The sequence below is a fragment of the Pinus tabuliformis genome, chromosome J (genome assembly GCF_031772625.1).
Source record: "Pinus tabuliformis cultivar Carrire ecotype Pingquan chromosome J, CPIR1, whole genome shotgun sequence".
NCBI classification, from domain to species: domain Eukaryota; kingdom Viridiplantae; phylum Streptophyta; class Pinopsida; order Pinales; family Pinaceae; genus Pinus; species Pinus tabuliformis.
The window spans coordinates 242,005,693-242,025,598 of record NC_142295.1 but is presented as its reverse complement, the minus strand read 5'-3'; the positions used below and the strand labels follow the sequence as shown (position 1 = coordinate 242,025,598).

The window sequence follows — 19,906 nt, the reverse complement described above, 5'->3', positions numbered from 1 at the left end:
TGACCAACCATAGCTACAAAAATTCAACACTCCCTCTTAGTTAGGGAGGTATTCATAATGGCTTCCTTAGATGTTCTCTTGTTGAAAATTTCTCTATTCCAAGAAAAGGTTGAATGAGCTCAGCTATGTTGATGAATCTATCCACTTCATGTTCAACACCAAATCTGTGAGGAAGGCATCCCCACATCAACATTAAAGGAGGAACTAGTCACCCACTTGTCCTAGGGTCACCAACTCAAAGAGTCGTCACTTGGAGACATGACAAGAACCCCACCTGATCCATGGTGAAACTCGGGGCCCATTTACCATTCCCAGATATTGTCACATGTCATTGAATGTTAAGTACCCAACCCATGCTATAAGGTGCAGGGTCAACCCACTAGCCAAACCCCATGGCAATATGGTCAAAACCCCACTAATCGGGGGAGCAATCCAGGCCTCGATGCTAACATAGCCAATCTCTCCAACCATAAACCATGGTTTCTCGGTCAAACCCCATGACCTAAGAGAGCAAGCCAACCCTTGATGCTTATAGGGCAGCCAATATCTCCAACCATAAACCATTGTTTCCTAGTGAAACCCCATGACCTAAGAGAGAAATCTAGGCCTTGATGCTTATAGGGCCAATCTCCTTAGCCAAAATCCATGGCTTTTAGGTTAAACCCCATGACCTAGGGAGCAATCTCCGCCCATAGCTGCTACAACATCAACACTCATTGTAACCAAGGGAAACATACTCAATCACTCTAAGCTTTTCCTAGAATTACACCAACTTCATCCAGGGACAAAGGCTTTGTGCGAATGTCAACAACTAGCTTGATCATAGAAATAAATAGGAGCCTCACTGCTCCACGTGTTTTGACCTGTCACCGCGTTTGTCTCCGCACTTGATCAAACAATTTTGAAGCTACCTTGCTTCACAACTTGCCAAGCAACCTACTATATGCTTTGTTTTAGTTGTGATGTCAATTTCCTGGTCATCATAGCAAATCCCCACGTTGAATCTGTGAATCCAAACAACTGTACTCAACACATCCCTTGGCTCAATTCTAAACTTTACCATAGCTGCTCTTCGGTCATCCTTGCAATCCTGGTGGCTCCCTTTATCACGGAGGGAATTCTTTTTGTCACTGTTGCTCCCTCTGACACACGAGTCCTTTAAATTTGTCGGCTTTCCTGCTTCTTCTGAACTAGGAGTCCTTTCGACATGATTCTAGTTATCAACACAATTTCTACCTCTTAAACACGAATCACTTTAGGGAGAATCCTCTTGTCACATACTTTGTTTTGTTCTTCCAATACTTCCATATGCTGCGAGAGCCTTAGCAACCTTCACAATGTACTTGCGAATCTCACAAGGATGCCATGGAAGACAATTACAACCCAGCAAAAGAGACAAAGACAAGAGGCTAACTAATACTAAAACAACAAGGAAGAGAGATATAAGGTACTTATCTTTTGAAGATTGAGGTGAATTTGTCATCTCCCTCATGATCCTTGCCATCTTGAAGAAATCATCCATCTACAAAACCATTTATCCTTGTCTTCATCGTCAATTTCCTTCCTTCCTTGCATGAGCTAGAGTTTCTTCTTTCAACGAAAATCAGTCTAAATCTAGCTATAGGGTTTTATTCACAAACCCTAGGGCTTTGGCATCCAAAACTTAAGTCTTTTACAACAAACCTTGTTAAACACAAATTTTCTTTTCATATCCAAATGTCTAAAACCATAGAGTTTTCATGCCTCTACATGTCATCAAACAATCTAGGATGATCCATCTCGATATCAACCCAAGCAAATGTATCAAGATTAATGGTCCATTCTGCCTTCATCTAGCACTGTAAAGAAACAACATCCTCGAACTATCAACAAAGGAAAAATATAGATACATATCTCCAAGGGGGTTATGGCATTCCATTGTCGTTTATAGCGTCAATAAGTAAACAATCTTCAAATGGTCTAACATCAACAAATTCTGTCCTATGAATAGTACAACTAGATGATTACCCTCGTGCCTTCCAAAGCAAGTAACTTGACCTCCTCAAAACTATTGTAACAACAGTAATAAAAGACAACTCCGGTTCTGAAGGTGACCTGGTCTTTCCAAGGGAAATTTTGATCTTTAAAAAACTAATGAGGAAAATTGCCCTTTCAATTTCCATGTCAACAAAACTGAACTCAACCCCTGTGTATTATCATCATGACACATCAACACATCTTTGCCTTTAAATTCAAATTAGAAAAATGCTTAAACTGTTCATGACACTTGAAACAAGTGTATTTGGCCTTAAAAAATCTGTTTCAGCTTTAGCATTTCTAAGAATTATCATGGTAACAATTTTGTCGTCTTGGCTCAGGCAACCCTATACTTTTCAAAATGATAATACATGTTCATTCCAATGCTTAACTCCCTTTCGCTCAGAGAGAAACTTCCTTGGTGGATCAGTTAGATGTGTGTCCATCGATTAAATCAAAATTACCATATTTCTAAAGTTCTGCCATATAAGTAATAACACCATCTTTCAACCAATACAATCATAATCACAATCGAGCAATGCAAGACATATTCTTGACAGGAACCCTTATTTTGTCATACAATATGTTTTCATTGTAGTACAAGGTATATGGACTTAGACCTCTCCAACTTTAAGGCAATACCCTATTGAACACATATCAAAAGGAATGTTCCACACAGGTCACTTATTTCAACCCACATCATACTTCAGGAAGCCTAATATTCTCGGCACACTTGGTCCATCTCCCTTATTTGTCCTTATCTTGCCTTTGAGTCACAATCTAAAAACTATTACTTCATGCTACAAAACAACAAGTATACAAGTGACCTCACAACATCTTCCTTTAAAGACTCATAAGACAAATGCAAATTTGTGTAATTCTCATTATCTTGTGTATTTATGATGTCCAACTTGCCTTTACATGGTCATGTCATTCTTGTATAATGATCCTTGAAATTGTCAAGCTAGGCATTGGTAACTCCATGAATAGTAGATTTTCTATTAGGAAGAGTTATCAATATATACATTGGAGAGGGAGACTCTTGCAATTCATATTGCAATGTCTCTTCCCTAATTTGCTATTGTTTTCTGAATCCCTAAGGATGGCCCAAGCTGTCTAGTTGACTGAGATGGGGCTGAATCAATATTTAGCCTTCTAATTTTCTCAATCACATCGCTCAAAATGTCTTCTTGATTAGTGGTTGGAGCTTCATGAGGGGGAGAGAGTGCTTGAGAAGGAGATTCCACAGATTGATCCAAGATAGGGATCCCCTCTTCAAGATGTGGAATCTCATTATCAAATTCCCGAAAAGATTTTGCATGCCCGAATCTGTCCAAGCAATCAAGCTGTTGCTCAACAACATTGTTAGTCTTGGAAGATTCAAGAAAAATCACATCTCTAGACAATATAAACTTCTTATTTTCTTAATTGTAGTGACGATATGCTTTGGAGGTATCTGAGTACCCAAAGAAGATACATTTTCACCTCCTTGCACCAAGTTTGTTTCTCTGTTCCTTAGGTAGCAAGGCATAATAGGTGGAACCAAAAACCTTGAGATGCCTCACCGAAGGAATGTCGCCATACCACATTTCATAGGGGATCTTGTTTTTGAGAGTATGAGATGGACACCTGTTCTTAATATACACTGCACGTAGAACTGCATCAACAACTTTACATTTTGAAAAATGTCATTGAATGTACCATATTTAAGATTGTCCTGTTCATTCTTTCGGCTATACCATTATGTTGAAGATTATAAGGCACTATTGTTTGATATTGTATCCCATGCTGGCGAAGATAGTTTTCAAATTCATGTGAAGTATATTCTTTTCCATTATCAATACGAATAGAGCCAAAATGAGATTGTGTATTATTTTCAACCCATTCATGAAAGTTTTTGAAAGTTTCAAAAGCTTTAGATTTGTTCTTCAACAAATATACCCAACACATTTTGGTATAGTCATGTATTTATTTCCAATTGCATAAGGAACAAACATAGGGCCACACAAGTCATAATGAATCTATTAAAGCTTTCTATGTGCTCTGGAATGAGAATCATGAAATGACTGTTTGTTGTGCTTTCCTAAGATACAAACATCACATTGCTTATGTTTCCTAGGAATAGTTGGGAAACCAATAACACCGTTTCTCTTCAATAAACGAAGACTATCATAGTTCTGATGTCCAATTCTAGCATGCCATAAGAGACTGGATGGTAGTTTACCTTCATCAGATTGAGAATTGCATGCGAAGTTTTGTGCACGAGCACAGGTTCCTTGCAGCTTCAAGAGCCTATCTTCTTCTATACTAGTCATGACAAGTGAGTTGTCTGATGCTTTTCTCACTTCAACCTTGCCATCAAACATGTAAATGGAGTGTCCTTGCTGGCAGATGTGAACCAAGGACAACAAGTTTCTTCTCAACTCTGGGAGATAGAGTACAACATGTAGAAGAAAGTTAGGGAGACCAAGTATTTTGAGCCTGATGGTGCTATGTTCAGATGGCTTGAACTTTGACTTGTTTGCAAAGTAGTCTGCTCCATCTACATTGTCACCGAATTCTTCAAAGAAATCTTGTCCAGTATGTAGTCACGATGCACAATCCAGCATACAACCACACAAACGGGTATGGGAATGAATGATACACCACAACCAATCCGCCTCAATCTTTTGACTAATGTACACATAGGTAGCATTCAACACACACAATTTTAACCACTGTCCATGACATTCAAAACTCAACGCAGAGAATGGATCAAACACATAATGCACAACCTTCAAAACTCAACGCAGCGTATAGAAGTTTCAACGAAGATAATACTCTTCATTTCAAGGCACAAACTTTAATTAGAAAATTAACGCTCCAAGTTTTTGCTGGATGGATAGGCAACTATTGCAGAGGATAGAGCAAGAACAACTTTGAGTGGGAGCAAAAAACTAGCAGAAGACATGAGTAACAAGACTAAAATGGGACTTGTGCTCTGATACCATGTTAGGCTAGGCATCGGTAACTCCATGAATAATTGATTTTCTGTTAGGAAGAGTTATTAATATATAGGATGGAGAGGGAGACTCTTGGAATTCATATTCCAATGTCTCTTCACCTTCTCATTTTCATATTTGAAATATTTACAATGTTTTCCCAATCCCTAAGGATTAGGTGTCAACATAAATGATCGGAAACAAAACATCCTTATCTCAAAACCCTTTATCCAACGTCTTCCTACGAGCTCCTTTATGAATATCTTTAGCTTGCTCAAGGCTATATTAGTGTTAGGACAACACTAGATTTGTAAACGACTTGGACTTTACAAGAGAGATTTCGTCTTCAAACTTGATGAGGAACTCAGCGTCTTCACACAGTGATAAAACCCTTTTGCTTCAAATCCTAAAGCTAGTGTAGTGGGCCTTAATATGCCTTTAACAATCCTTAAAAACATGTGCATTCAATGTCATTTCATCTCAACAACTGATGTCAAGGATTTGCTTCAAAGTCAACTTTCTACACGACTAATATACCTTCCAAATTCTATGAAGATGACAACAATGCTAAGATCTCGTTCAGATTTTTTCCTTAGGCATGTAAGCTCAAGAGGATCTTTGAAAATGGATTTAAGTCGGCCCTATCCAGGGCCGAATTTAGGTTCAAATTTCCTCAGACATGGGTTGAGTCTCATTCTACACTGCTTGGAAGCAGGGAGTGGAAGCGAGAGCGAGGAGCAACAATTTTCAGAAGCTTTTGGGTCGGGAGTGAATTTTATATAATATATATTTTTATATATTTTGATGCATATATGTCAAGAAAAACAACATAGAATGATGAATTAGTTATAAAAAGCATAAAAACATGGATTAAACCATATAACACCAATCATCTAATAGTTACAATCTTCATCAACCACAAGTCCACAAATTACAAGTTCTCATTTATATAGCATGTAAGGGTGCACATAACCAAGATAACATCGAGTACAATCCATCTCTGAACCAAAAATACATCAACAGACAGGCTCTAGATGGCCTCTAGCATCCAAAAAAATCATGCTACAACAAATACCTACATATCATCGAAATCATTGCCTATCTTGGGATCTTTGTCATTAATATCACCCTCTAAGCATTAACTTAAAATAGAAAAAACATAGCATGTCAAGTCAAAATTTTGTTTGAGGGATGGGTACATTCTTAATATGGTCATTATAGAGGAGTTCGACAACCAATGTCACTAACATCAAGGTACACAGAGTGCTTGGTGCTCTTGATTAAATATGAGTTCCATACCCTAGTGCATGATAAAATCCAATGGAAACATTGCAATTCCCCTATTCTTGAAATTCTGAAAAATTGATAAGTCTGCTGGATTTTGAGTGAGAATTAAAATTCTATTTTCTCCATATGAAATGCAATGAGGTTGGAACCACTCTCAAAAATCCTGAGTCATTTCATGGTAATGTTAAAATTTGAGTAAAAGGATGAAAATGAAAGATAAAGGAGAATGTCACTTTTACTTTTAATTATTTTACATTACCACGAATTGCATATCAATACTAGGGCCATAGTCTTGAATATTAGGTTGCCCCACTCAAACATTCTTGTTTCTTTGAAAAAAAATTGCATTTGGAATGTCTTTGCGATTTGTCTTTGTTTTGTTATATATATATATATATTTTGTATTTCGCAAAAAAGCTAGTGAGTGAGTTTTTGTTTTGCGGGAGCACCCTCCCGAAATTCGCTACCAAATGGGAGCGAATCGGGAGTGTGCTCTTGGGGAATGTCATTTTTACTTTTAAGAATTTAACATTACCATGAATTGCATATCAATACTAGGGCCATAGGCTTGAATACTAGGTTGCCCTACTCAAACATTCTTGGTTCTTTGAAAAGAAATTGCGTCTGGAACATTTGCGGTTTTTTTTGTTCGTTTTATTTATTTTGTGAAGAAAAGCTAGTGATTGATTTTTTTGCTGGATCACGCTCCCAAACTGGAGCGAATTAGGAGTGCGCTCTTGGGGTTGTTCCCCTAGCGCTTCCGAGCAGAGCGTGCTTCGGGAGCAGATTCAGGGAGAGGGGGTGGGTGGGTGGTTCACTCCCTGCAGACTTGGGACTCTCATTACAGGCTAGTCTCCAAATTTGGTCACATAATAGACCTTAATTAGATCGAAGCTTGATATCTCGGGATGTGGCCTTCACAAGGTTACCATGGTCCTAACATAAGTTCAAATTTGACTCAAATAAGGTTAAGTTTGTGTTTGCTGATCCTTGTTCCTCATACAATGATTCATAATAGAATCAAAGCCTTCCTTGACTTGATCTTTAGGTGGGAAAGCAATGTCACGGTCTCTTTAAGGTATGTGTAGAACAACCCTAAACAAGGGGCCAAAATTCGGCCTCTGAGACAGTCACAGAAGAGGTCTTAGGGGGGCCCGAGACTAGCCTCAAACTTGTGACATGCTCGAAATTCAGAGGCTTGAATAGGTCTTCGTTCCTTATTAAGTGACTCAAACAACCTCAGATTAATCCACAAATCTTCTTCAAACGTTTGCTCCTAAACCTCCCTCTAATACCATGTTGATTTTTATAAGATTTTCTAGATTGACAATTATTTCCAATGATTCTTAAACCAATTCATCTTATACAACATTTATCATTAAGTAATTATACCAAGAAAATCATCAACATTAAACAATAATGACAGTAGAGACAGTCAAACACTAGACAAAATTTGAATTGGGAAAACCCCAAACCAGGGGGAAAAAGACAACCTTTTCGTAGAGAAATTTGCCCAATTCAATCAAGGAATACAATCTGAATTTTGCAGTCGAATCAAACCAAAATGACTAGTAACTAAACCTAGTTCAAACCTGGTCAAACTGTCTGTGAATAGCCTAAATTTTTTTTGGTCTGCCTCAGATTTCGTCCTTTTATTTTTCCTCAGACTTCATCCTCTATTTGACTCAGATTCGTCCCTCATTAGCCCCGAAATTCTGCCTTAGAAGATGTCTCTATGATCCAAAATTCTTGCCCAAATGGAGAGGATGAATATCATATTTATAGTGGTTGAATGTGCCCAAGTGTTGTCATTGTTGGGCTGAGCTGACATGAGCTTATGGAGGAGCCGACTTTACATTTTTGGATGCAAAATCCAAAATTTGAAAATTCAAATTTTATTTCTTTTAGAGCTGACTTGAAATACAATTCATATTTGTCATTTCCTTTTATTTTGGAGGGACAAGACTATGTCACAAGGTTCGTTGAACTTGAACCTTGGGGTTCGAAGTTCGACGTATACAAAGACAAATTTTAAATTCAGCTCGAGTTCGTTTGATTCAAAACCACACTGTTCAGTCTTCTGTTTTACCGTCAGACTTTCGGAACTATGTACAACTATCAAGTGTGCATTTGAAAGAAACGTTTAAAAATATGCCCTTGAACCTCCATACAGCTGTTAAATGTGCCCCTTGGAAATTCATGTGTTGAAAAATTAGAAGCGAGGGTTGGAAGCTTGTGTAGCATTTTGGCCTCCACATCGACAATAACATGTGAAACTCGTGAGTCGACACAAACAAGTTGAAGATGGATGGCATGGTTTATGCTTCACTCGGGACGCAAGCAAGTTGGAGAGACATGGCGAAATCGGTAATGCGTGCAAGTCCAACTGGTTCGAAAGAATCACTAAGAACTACGATGGGAAGGACTTCTAAGTAAGATGAGCTTTCAAAAGTTTCAAATGAGGATAAATTATGAACCTCGGCTCGGGCAGAACCAAGCCCAATCCGGCCATATCCTTTGTTTTTATGAGCGACATGGTTTAGGTTTAATTATGTTTTAATTTTTTACTATATTTAAAATGAAATGATAAAATGTTTGAACATATTTCGCCATAAATTTATTAATCGCATATAATGCATATTGTAAATGAATAATGATATTAATTAAAAAAATAATAATGTATAATATTATTATTATCCATTTTTCATGTATAATGGATATAATAAATTAATAAAAGTACTATTTTTAAAAAGAGAAATATATATATATATATATATATATATATATATACATATATATACGAACCTAATATCGAACCTCAACCGAATTTGATTACAAAATTCGAATTTGAATCGTACTTAATCATTTTCGAACTCGAATTCAACCTGAACCATGTGAGTTTGGGCTAAGAAAATTTATGAAGACCGTCCATAGCTACAAAAATTCAACAGTAGAAAACTTGAACATTCTTCCATTAAAACCAAGCAAGAGAAGCTTCAAGAATTGAGAACATTCATCCACAATGAAAGAACCCTTTACACCATAAATGCTTCAAGCAAGATATGTCAATTAAGCTCTAATGAGGGAGAGCTCCCAAATATCCTACCATTAGTGCAAATGAGGGATAGCTCAGCTATTTATAGAGTGAGGCCTAACTTCCTTTTACAATAAAATAATCATATCAATTGTGATTCCTTAGATCCAGCCTAAGAAAAGTAAATTTAAGTAATTTCTACAACTAATTATTCTAAAACAACAATAAAATAAAATTAGTCAAGACACATGTGCACTAAATTAGATGAAGTAAACCCCCAAGGGGAGGTTCTCTCTTCCAAAGAAGGACAAAGATGCCCGCAAGGTGACATGTGCAGCCTCCAAAGGCTCCTAGGAATATATGGATGCTCAACATCCTCTCAAAAGGCAAGTCTTCTCTCCTAGAAATCCTCAGAAGGGGTTGAATGGACTTCCAATGGTCAAAAACATCCCAAAATGGTGACATAAGAGTCTAAAGACCCTCCAAGGGGGCGCCTCCTCCAAGACAGCTCCATAAAAGCATGGTATAATGCTCCATAACCTCCCAGTTAAGTCTTAATGGTCCATGCCCATAACTTAGTTCAAGGTACTTCCATACAGCATGGGAATGACTTTCCAAGTCAAAAACTAGTCATAAAACCCTCAAACAGCCATGTTGATGTCCAACTACATGGGGTCGGCCCTCAAGTTCAGCTGTCTTCATGTTGTGTTTGTACGTCATGTCCACATCATCATAATTGTTTTAATTGTGTGCCACATCATCCCTTCAATCACCAATCTTTCAAAAGTCACTTAAGTGAACCCTCCTTGTCATCACAAGTACCCCACAGCTGTCATGGACATTTGAAGCATAGGTCAACCCCAGCCCTCATGAATGATGATAACAAGCTCATAAAGTGACCAGTTTAGAGAGTGCTCCATAGTCTTCCACATGGCATGTGTAGATGAGGTCCATGTCTGCACAAATAGCCCAAAATTGCCTCGGAGGGTGTGATCTGTGTCTTGGGATATGTTACTTTCCACAGTAAGTGTGAACTACTTTGAAAAACACGAAAATGCCCAAAAGTCAGAGTGAAGAATGTTACACCATGTCATCATAGTCGTCCTGTTGTTCAGCATCCAAAATGCAAGTGAATACCCCAGCCATCAAATCTTAAAATTCAAGGGCTAGGGAGAAAATTCACTAAGGGTTCCCTTGCCAAAAATAAGGGGTAACAATATCTGTTTGGTTGTGTGGAAAAACTGTGAATATAATCTTCAATGTTGTGACATCTATTGTTACTTTTATGTCATACAGTCTTGGAATATGTTGAAGGAAGGTGGATCTGCGAAGGATCTGGTCCACCTGGAGGAATTGGAGAAGCTACTGCTAGAAGATATATCCGTGATGTTGTTGCAGGTCTTATGTATCTTCATAGTCATGTAAGTCACTAAACAGAGATGGATATCATTTTCTTGTTTTCTAAATTTGAACTTCTTACCCTTCATAGTCTCTATGCATAACAGAAAGGCTTATACTTTTCGTTATTTCCTCAAGCATTTAATTTCAATATTTGGTTGGATGTGAATTCTGTTTGTGTTTCCAAGGTAAAGACTCAATGTGTGCAACTTTGTCCACAATCAAATAGATTATGAAATATGATCTTTTTGGTGCGTTCAATTTAAGGATGACTGTGTACTGTATAAGAAAAATAAAGCTTGATTTTAAGCTTATATTTCAGATAAAACTTTAAAAGTGGTGGTCACATGGTTTTCTGTGCCTTCTTTGTTAGTGTCAGGTAATTTGTTTCAGAAAGAATTCTTATTCTTAAAGAGATACTGTATAGTAGCTGAGCATTATTTCCTATCTCATTTTCCTTTAAAATTCAAGCATTAGATTGTACTTTGGCATTTCCAGGGTCACAGCTGCAGAATTTTTTCCCCAAGAGTGCAACTGAATTTTGAAAGTTGATTTATCATTCCCTATAAATAAGGGCAGAGATTCTTGGTCTGACTTTCTTCTTGATGTGCGCATATGTGGGCAGATTTTTTTTTGGTTAAATTCCACATTCTTCTGCCATTCATTATCGAAGGCAATAACTGATAGATATGGCATTACCTGGTCAACAATGAGCACAGGGTCAAGACCTTCCTTTCTACTCGTTTAATCCAAAGTTAGAATTATAAAGTGGATTGGTCTTTCCTAATTATGGGCCTTAAACAAAAACACTCAGATTATATATACATGGATTTTGAAGAGGTCCTGCTAATAGGTTACCTCAATGGCTGTTTGTAACAGACCAAAATGGCTTTGCCCCAACAGATACTGTCAGTTGGCATGAAGCACTTGAGATCTATTTTCAATGCAAATGATAACAGATTGAAAGCTTAAATGGGCTCCAGCAATCAATATAGCATTAAGGAAAAGCTTCACTGATTGCTTTTGGTGGGTAATTGCTATGCTTATACAATTTAATTGTATTTGAAGTTGCACATGAATCTTTTTGGTAAGAAAGATGACAATGCCTCCTGGATAACAGTCACTGATTTCAAAAGAGAACTCCAGTGGCATTCCAATTTACAATCTGGACATTACAGGAATGGCGCCAACGCAAAGGCTCCTTATGGTCCCTTTATGATTAAAGCCTGTTACAATATAATTTAGCACCTCAATGCAAAGCTTCACTAAATGACCTAGACAAAGTGTAACAATGGGAGTTTTATCACTGTCATCTCAGCAACAACTCCCCTTGTTTAAGTGATGGACACAATCTAACACAAGGGAAGCTTCCCTAATATATTTTAGGGATCAAATAACCCAATCAACTTAAGCTAAGTGCCCCTTAAGGCTTGTACAATGATCAAATGGCCTAGTCAAACCAAGTCAAGAGCACCCTAAGGATTTTAGTAGGGAGAACACCCTTGAGCCAGAGGAGAGCTGGCCAGAAGTGAGACGAGGGTTGCTGAGATGACAGTGCCCCTCTCCTAAGGACAGTGGGTCTTCCACTTGTGGGTCTTGCACTTGAGCTTTTGAAATTTATCTCAAAAAGTGTGAGATTTTGCTGTAAGTTGTAACAAGGCCAATACAAAGTGTATTCTGAGTTGAATGATCAACTGTTTAAATGATGGCAGAACTCACTTACAATAACAAGGGCTGCGATAGGTCAGACCTTGACTCTTTGATGTGTTACTAGTACCAAGTCTAAGTTGGAGTTAGTTGATAAGGTTACCTAGAATATAGTTAGTTGACAAATTTTGTGGTTTGTTCTGTTGTAACTTGCTTATGTTGAACTTTTCCATGTTTTCTGTTGTTATTGCCAGGGTGCCAAAATAATCAAAATGTCATTAAATTTGTATTTGCTAGAGTATATTTTTATCTTTTTTTCAGAGGGAAAACTTGCAAGGAAACACCTGGGCACCATCTCACATTCATTGATGGTACCCAGTGCAAACTGTCAGTGCTGATTACGTTCCCTGAGCTGCTGGTAGAAACATCAAGTGAGGCATGCAACAAAGGCAGCCAGCCCAATGAATTGACCTTGAGGCTTCACACATGAAGCTCAGAGCAGTCAACCACTCAAGCAATCCCACTGGGCTAGAGTATATTTATCAATGTTTATATCTTGTGTTAACTCAGGACCCATATAACAGGAATCACAATTTATACTCGCTGAATAATGATAACTTGAATTGGTATCAATTTTTTTTTTATCTGGCTCAAGGCAAGTCATACTTCGGTTGAGTGAGTAATGCTTGTGAGTATAATTGGTTTGATTGAATCAAACTTGCCAAAATGTATAATCCCCAAACCACGCCATTATGCTCGTTTTTTCATTCCCTGTTTTTATTGAGTTTTTCCGGACTCTTAACTCTTCTGCCTTGCCAAGTTATTTGCTGTTCCAAGTCTCGATATGTAATAAATGACATTGATAAAGTGACTTAAGAGTTAATTAAGTCACATGTACTTTTATGGTTATCCAGAAGGCTTCCTAACTTCCGTCTCCCTCATGAGACAACTTTATGTATTGACATTTACACATGTTGAATATATCGAGCAATTTTTCTTTTTTCTCTCCTTTCTTCATATACTGTGTGTATTTGTTATGCACAACTTTCATAGTATTATGGGGAGTACTGCAATTTGTGCATATCCTGTATTCAGGAATGACTATTGGACTTCACACCCTAGAATATTTGTACTGGACCAAAGAGAATGATATTTATCCTTAGCATGCAAACCACCTTAGCTAGATAATTGGAAATTTAAAGTTCTTCTACTGGCAACCTGAAAATTATTTTAAAAGGGTATGATACAAAATGTTGGCAAATACGAGCTTTGCTTCCAACTTCCAATAAATTTGCCCATTGCCACACGTAGAAATCATTCAAACTGTAAGTTCAAACTTGAGCAGTCATGTTTCTGATAAAAGCACCAGTAAGAAGCAACACATGCTAGCCTATTCTGTCTTCAAATCATGAATGCAGTGGTCTGTAATTTGTGTAATTGCCTATATTCCTAATACAGTGTCATGCTTGATTGTGAAATTCTTTTGATGAGGTACACAATTGAAGCAGAAAATTATCATTTGAATAAATGGACTACTACTTTTTTTCTCTTGCAGTTTATGCTTGAATTGTCATACTGTCAGTTGTAATAGTATACTGTCTTTCTTATGTTTATTGCCTAGAAACAAGATCATTTTCATTCTTTTTATTTATTCAGGAACATTTTAATTGATTTTATTCTCCTCAAAATACTATAAATTTTTGAAACTTTCTTGTGGACTGATCCCTTGATCACTGAATGATGGACTTTCTTGTGTCTTGTGTCTTTTGCATCTGTCTCTAGTGAATTTGCAAGCTGATATACTGGATTGTAGCATTCAGCTATTGCTTTTCAAGACAGAGAGGGGAAAGATATTATGGAACAATTTGAATTAAAAGTGCTTTCAAGTTTGGCAATTGATTCAGTACAAATGCAAATTATACTACAACATATTACGGTTGGTTTTTGTTGATTTCCTCAAAACTCAGTTATGTGGCAAGAAGCCCCACTGTCAATGTACCAGACGCTGGTGGCAACTGAGCTCGAGAGACATGCAACGAGCGAAAACTCATTCTCAAACTGTGCTGTAAACTCGTCCACCTCTGCAGTAGCAGCAACCTGCTTCTTTTGCTTGCCCTTCTTATTAGGGCGCTGGCTGGCGTAGTGACCTAGCTGATGGCATGCAAAGATTTTAACCTTGCTTGTATCTTTCTTCTTCACTCTCCTAGAAGAGGACCCTTCGCTTGGCCCTATCTTGGCCTTCTGCTTACCCTTGCTTGCCAGAGCAAGGTTCTCCTCTTCTTTTGTCTCTTGGCTGACCGCTTTCTTGGATCTCCTCTTGGTTGGAATCATCCGAAAGCCTCACAGTCAGGTAGGTGATCCCGGCCCGTAGTTCATTTGACAAAGACCTCCCAGTGCTTCGAAAAGGCATTCAAGGCTATATGCACTAGCTCCTCCTGTCTCTCCAACAACAGTCAATTCGTCCTTGACCTGTGTCAGCCTGGACAAGTAAGATGTCACGTTCTCGCCCTTGGACATTCTTGTGCCCACTGCCATGCAACTTGTCCTTAAGCATCATCTTTTGACTCTGATAGTCGCTCTGAAATAGCTTTGTGAGCGCATCCCATGTCTTCTTCACAGTTTCCTTCTCTGACAGATGGGGTATGAGATGATCTTTGACCCCATCGAGAATAATCCTCTACGCTTTGGCCTCTCTGACCTCATGTAGATCTAGGGCAGTGGGATCATTTGTTGGTGGAACCACTTCTGTACTTGCATAGGCTCACAACTTTTTCTCCTTGAGAACAGAAGTGATTCGAACCTTCCACTGCAAGTAGTTCAAAGAACCGTCAAGCCTGTCCTCATATCGAACACTGGTTGTCATTGTAGAATAAAACTCTTGAAGAGATTGATTCTTTTTTGTTGCCCTGAAAGTTGAAACCTGTGTCAAATATCCTTGGCTTCGTATTCAGAGTTTAGAGCTCTGGCACATTCTAAGCACCACGTTAATAAGGGACCACTAAGGCCCCCTTCTGACCACCACATTAATAGGGACCACTAAGCCCACCTTCTAATTACCATAAACAAGCGATTAGGACAATTAATGTCTACCATGTCAAGATTAACCAACATATTTTCAACAGAAAGGAGTATATTGAATGAGTACAACATGACTAAACTCCAGAGATGTTACCTTCGTCATTTCACTTATATATTAGCTACTGTTGATAGCTGCATCTGTTATACAATCTATTGTGTAACTAAAGCATCATCAAGAAGTTGTTATTGGCTTGGTTGACTAGATTGGCAGAGTCAATTAGGTAGACTTGAATGGTGATGTTGACCCAAATTTGCTGACATAAACTAGCAGATTGATTATCAGGGATGGTTGTCTGCCGATTAGAATGCTTGAGTACATACTGGTGGTTATCATGATCAAACTTGAAATATTTTTCAATCCTCACAATCTTTAAATATGTGTGTGTGTTTTTCAGATGTCCGTATTGGATATAATATGGTTCATTGAAATGGATAAACTAAGATGGATTAAACACTTTTATGGCTGGAAACTAGTTACTAGACTGACTATGATTAATCGACCCTTTTAGCAGTTATTTCAGGCATCAACAATTCCTGAAATGTAGTGGCTACCCAGAAGTAATTATTAACTCTTATTTTATGCATTGACAGAATATTGTGCATGGAGATATAAAACCAGAAAACCTTTTGGTTGACATCAACGGAAGGGTTAAGATATGTGACTTTAGCGTAAGTCGGAGTTTTGAGGTATGTAGAGCATTATGATTTGTGTGTCGTGTTAGTTCAATTTTTTTCTCAATATGAGTTGTATTAAGCATGTGTATTCATTTCCAGTGGATATGAATAAGAAAAAATCTAAATCCATTTGTTTTGGTCTTGGCATCTAAGGAATACTGTAGGCATCCATACAATTTGAGTGCCTCAAATCTTTCAGGAAGCCTTACACTTAGTATATATTAAATCTCAGCTCTTAGATTTGGCCAGTTATTTATTGTATTAAAACCCATCAATAAATTAGTTTGTGGTTACAGTATGATATTAGCTGCTCTTTAAATGCCCTTGAAAATGTGTATGCTTTATTTATTTATTTTACGTATAAATATAAAAAGGCATGTACAAAATCATTTGTGGAATCGATGCATTGTAGAAACCTGTGTGTTGGACAAAGAACTGTATGTCAAAAGAGCTAGAAGAAAAAGAAGGATCTATGTAAGATCAAGTGCTTCCTTTGCCATGAGTTTGGCCACTATGATACTAAGTGTCCTGATTGGAAGAAGAGATCCAAAAGGATCACGTGGCTGCATCAACTGAGGTGGATGCATTTGCTTCTCAGTTTGAGAAATATTTCTCATTGACAGCTTGCATGGCAAGCTCAGTGGGGAGCAACACGTGGTATATTGATTCCAAAGCATCTTTCCACATGACCAGGAACAAGGAGTATTTCAACCAATTGAAGGAGAAGGACATGAAGTTTCAAGTCGAGCTAGGAGATGATGGAAAGTACACATCTAGGGGAGTGGGTATTGTCAGCTTTGAGAGGGAGTGTAGGAGCCCTCTCCATCTCAATGATGTCCTCTATGTTCCAGGCTTGAAGAATCTTGTTTCAGTAGCTACCCTTGAGGACAAGGGATATGATGTCATCTTCAACAGAGGTAAGGTGTACCTCAAACACTTAGCTTCTGGGTCAATGAAGTAGATAAGTGTGAAGATGAAGAACCTTTATAGCTTGCAGGTTGAGACGTGCAACCTTGAGCAGCAAAGCAGGTGGTGAGCAACATAGAGATGTTGGTGAACTTTGACATAGGCGCATGGGACACTTGCATCATGGGGCGCTGGAGATTCTTCATCAGATAGCCACAAGAGTACCTGCATGCAACTTTGACAAGAATGGAGTGTGCAAGGGATGCACACTTGGCAAGTATGTCAAGACTTGTTTTCAGGGCCGAAACAACAGAGCCAAAGGGATTTTGGAGTTGGTGCATTCAAATGTATGTGGGCTCTTCTCTTCTTCATCTCTTATGAGACACAGGTATTATGTTACTTTCATTGATGATTATTATCGAGAAACTTGGATATTTTTTATGAAGAAGAAGGATGAGGTCTTAACCAAGTTCATGGAGTTTAGGGTCTTGGTAGAAAACCAGACCAGGAAGAATATCAAGGCAGCGCGAGGAGTGAAAATGGTGGAGAATATGTCTCCAATGCCTTAAAGGACTTGTGTGCGAAGGAGGGCATTAGGAGAGAGATGATAACACCCCGTAACCCTCAACAGAACGAGGTGGCTGAAAGAAAGAATTGCGGTATTGTTGGAGTAGGCAAAGCAATGTTGCATGATCAAGGATTGACTATGTTCTTGTGGGTAGAGGCATGCAACATTGCAGTGTTTCTGCAGAATAGGAGTCCACACAGGGTTCTTGGACGAGTTACACCAAAGGAGGCTTTCATAGGTAAGAAGCCTAATGTTTCACACTTTTGTATCTTTGGCACAAAAGTTTATTGCCATGTGTCTAAAGATAGCAAGAAGAAGTTGGAGCCCACAATAAAAAAGGGTATTTTCGCGGGATCTAGTGAGACAACTCAAACATTCAGGGTGTATCTACCAGGACTCAAGAAGATAGTTCTCATGCGGGATGTGAGGTTTGAGGAGTCTAGAGCTCTGAGGGAGTACTTAGAGCGAGAGTAGGTTGGAGTACCTGAGATGGAGGAGCCTTAACTAGGATCAAAGATTGAGTCTTAGCTAGGTAGTACGAGGGATACCTAGCAGGATGATAAGGAGGAGAGACTAGGACAAAAGCAGGCAACTACTCAGTTAGAGACTCCTAGCACAGAGAGGAAGAAAGCCAAGTGGACTGAGAAGTTGATTCAAGAGACCCAGGAGCATGTTGAAGCTCCTAGCTCTATGTTCAGACAGAGCAAGCAGCCATAGAGGTACACAGAATATATGGAACTGATGACTGAATTGGTTTACACTAAGCCTTCTTGTTATACGGAGGCAACTTTTCAACACGTTTGGCAGGATGCCATGGTGGAGGAATATTCCTTCATCATGAAGAATGATGCCTGGGAGATTGTGCCATGACCAGAGGGCAAGTCAATCGTAGGCTCATGCTGGGTGTACAAGGTGAAGCATGGAGCAGATGGGATTGTGGAGAAGTACGAAGCCAGGTTTGTGACCAAGGGATTCTCGCAGATTGAGGGCATATACTATGATGAAACCATTGCCCCATTAGCATGGTATTCATCCATCAGGACTATTCTGGCACTTGCAACACATATGGGGTGGAAGATCCACCAGATGGATGTGAAGACAACATTCCTCAACGTAGTGGTTGAGGAGGAGATTTATATCTAGCAGGCGGAGGGGTTTGAGCAGTTCAACAGAGATACACGTGTGTAGGTTGAAGGGAGCTCTTTATGGGCTCAAGCAGGCTCCGAGAGCATGGTACACTCGTATTGACAACTAGCTTCGAGGATTGCGCTTCACTAATAGTGAAGCGGATGTCAACCTATACTACATCATGGTTGGAGGGCTTCCTCTCTTTCTATGTTGATGAACTTATATTGACTAGAGAAGATAGCTTGATCCAGGATTGCAAGGAGGACCTTGCAAGGGAGTTTGAGATGAAGGATATGGGGCTTATGCACTATTTCTTTCGATTGGAGGTTTAGTAGGGTGATGGTGAGATCTTCATAGGACAGGGGAAGTACACTATAGAGCACTGATGATAATATCACTGAGATATCGATGATTTTCGGAAATATCGCCATATTTTCGATGAGCCGAAATATCACCAAGAAAATATTGTGATATTTCATCTCCCGCAAATATTGTGATATTGCTGAGAAATCGCTGATATCTCAGCAAAAAATCACGCGATGATAGAAAATATTGTCAGGCAGGCTGGGCTGTGGCTAGAGAGGGAAATTTCTCTTTTTTTTCCTCATTTCAGTTTCTGAGTGTTGGAGAAGGAAGGGGAAGAACTTTGTGGTGGTTGTCAAGGAGAGATTGAGGATCGAACAAGCATTATTACCACCAAGTAAGAATTTTTTGTGGATCAAAGATTGAAGAACAATGAGACAAATTTCATTTCTTCGATTAATAGGTATGTTTTTAAAAACCCCTATGTTAATGATTTTTTTCATAGATTTAGGGTTATGCTTGCTTGCCTCTTTGCCTACGAACATTTTGCTTTTTTTCTTTTCTTTTCCATTTGCTATGATTTTCATGCCCATGAGCCAATGCAAGGGTTTTCTCCATTTCTTTTTTTAACTTTCTTATGCACCCTCTTATTGCCATTTTTCATTGAATTCACATTGCAAATAATGTAGCAAAAACATTATTTTTTAAAATGAGGTGGTGATTACTTATTATTTTTTGTGTATGGGTGTTTAAACTTTAATCATTAATGCCAATTTTTTGTGTTTTTGGTGCCCTAGGTTTGAATTAGCTTACTACAAATATGCCAAAAGCCTTGGACCCATTTTAGGAGTATGGGGAGCCTGATGGTGGGACAAATTAGGCATA

The 19,906-nt window shown here is 38.5% G+C and overlaps 1 protein-coding gene across 1 annotated transcript in view; it reads left to right on the top strand.

Moving 5' to 3' along the window:
• The window catches only part of LOC149226655 (serine/threonine-protein kinase GRIK1-like), a 145,324-nt gene that overhangs the window by 89,923 nt on the left and 35,495 nt on the right, over positions 1-19,906 (top strand). The window contains exons 7-8 of the mRNA XM_089377545.1: positions 10,615-10,739; positions 16,033-16,128. Of these exons, the coding sequence (XP_089233671.1) occupies positions 10,615-10,739; positions 16,033-16,128 (221 nt within the window). The remainder of the gene's footprint in view (positions 1-10,614; positions 10,740-16,032; positions 16,129-19,906) is intronic.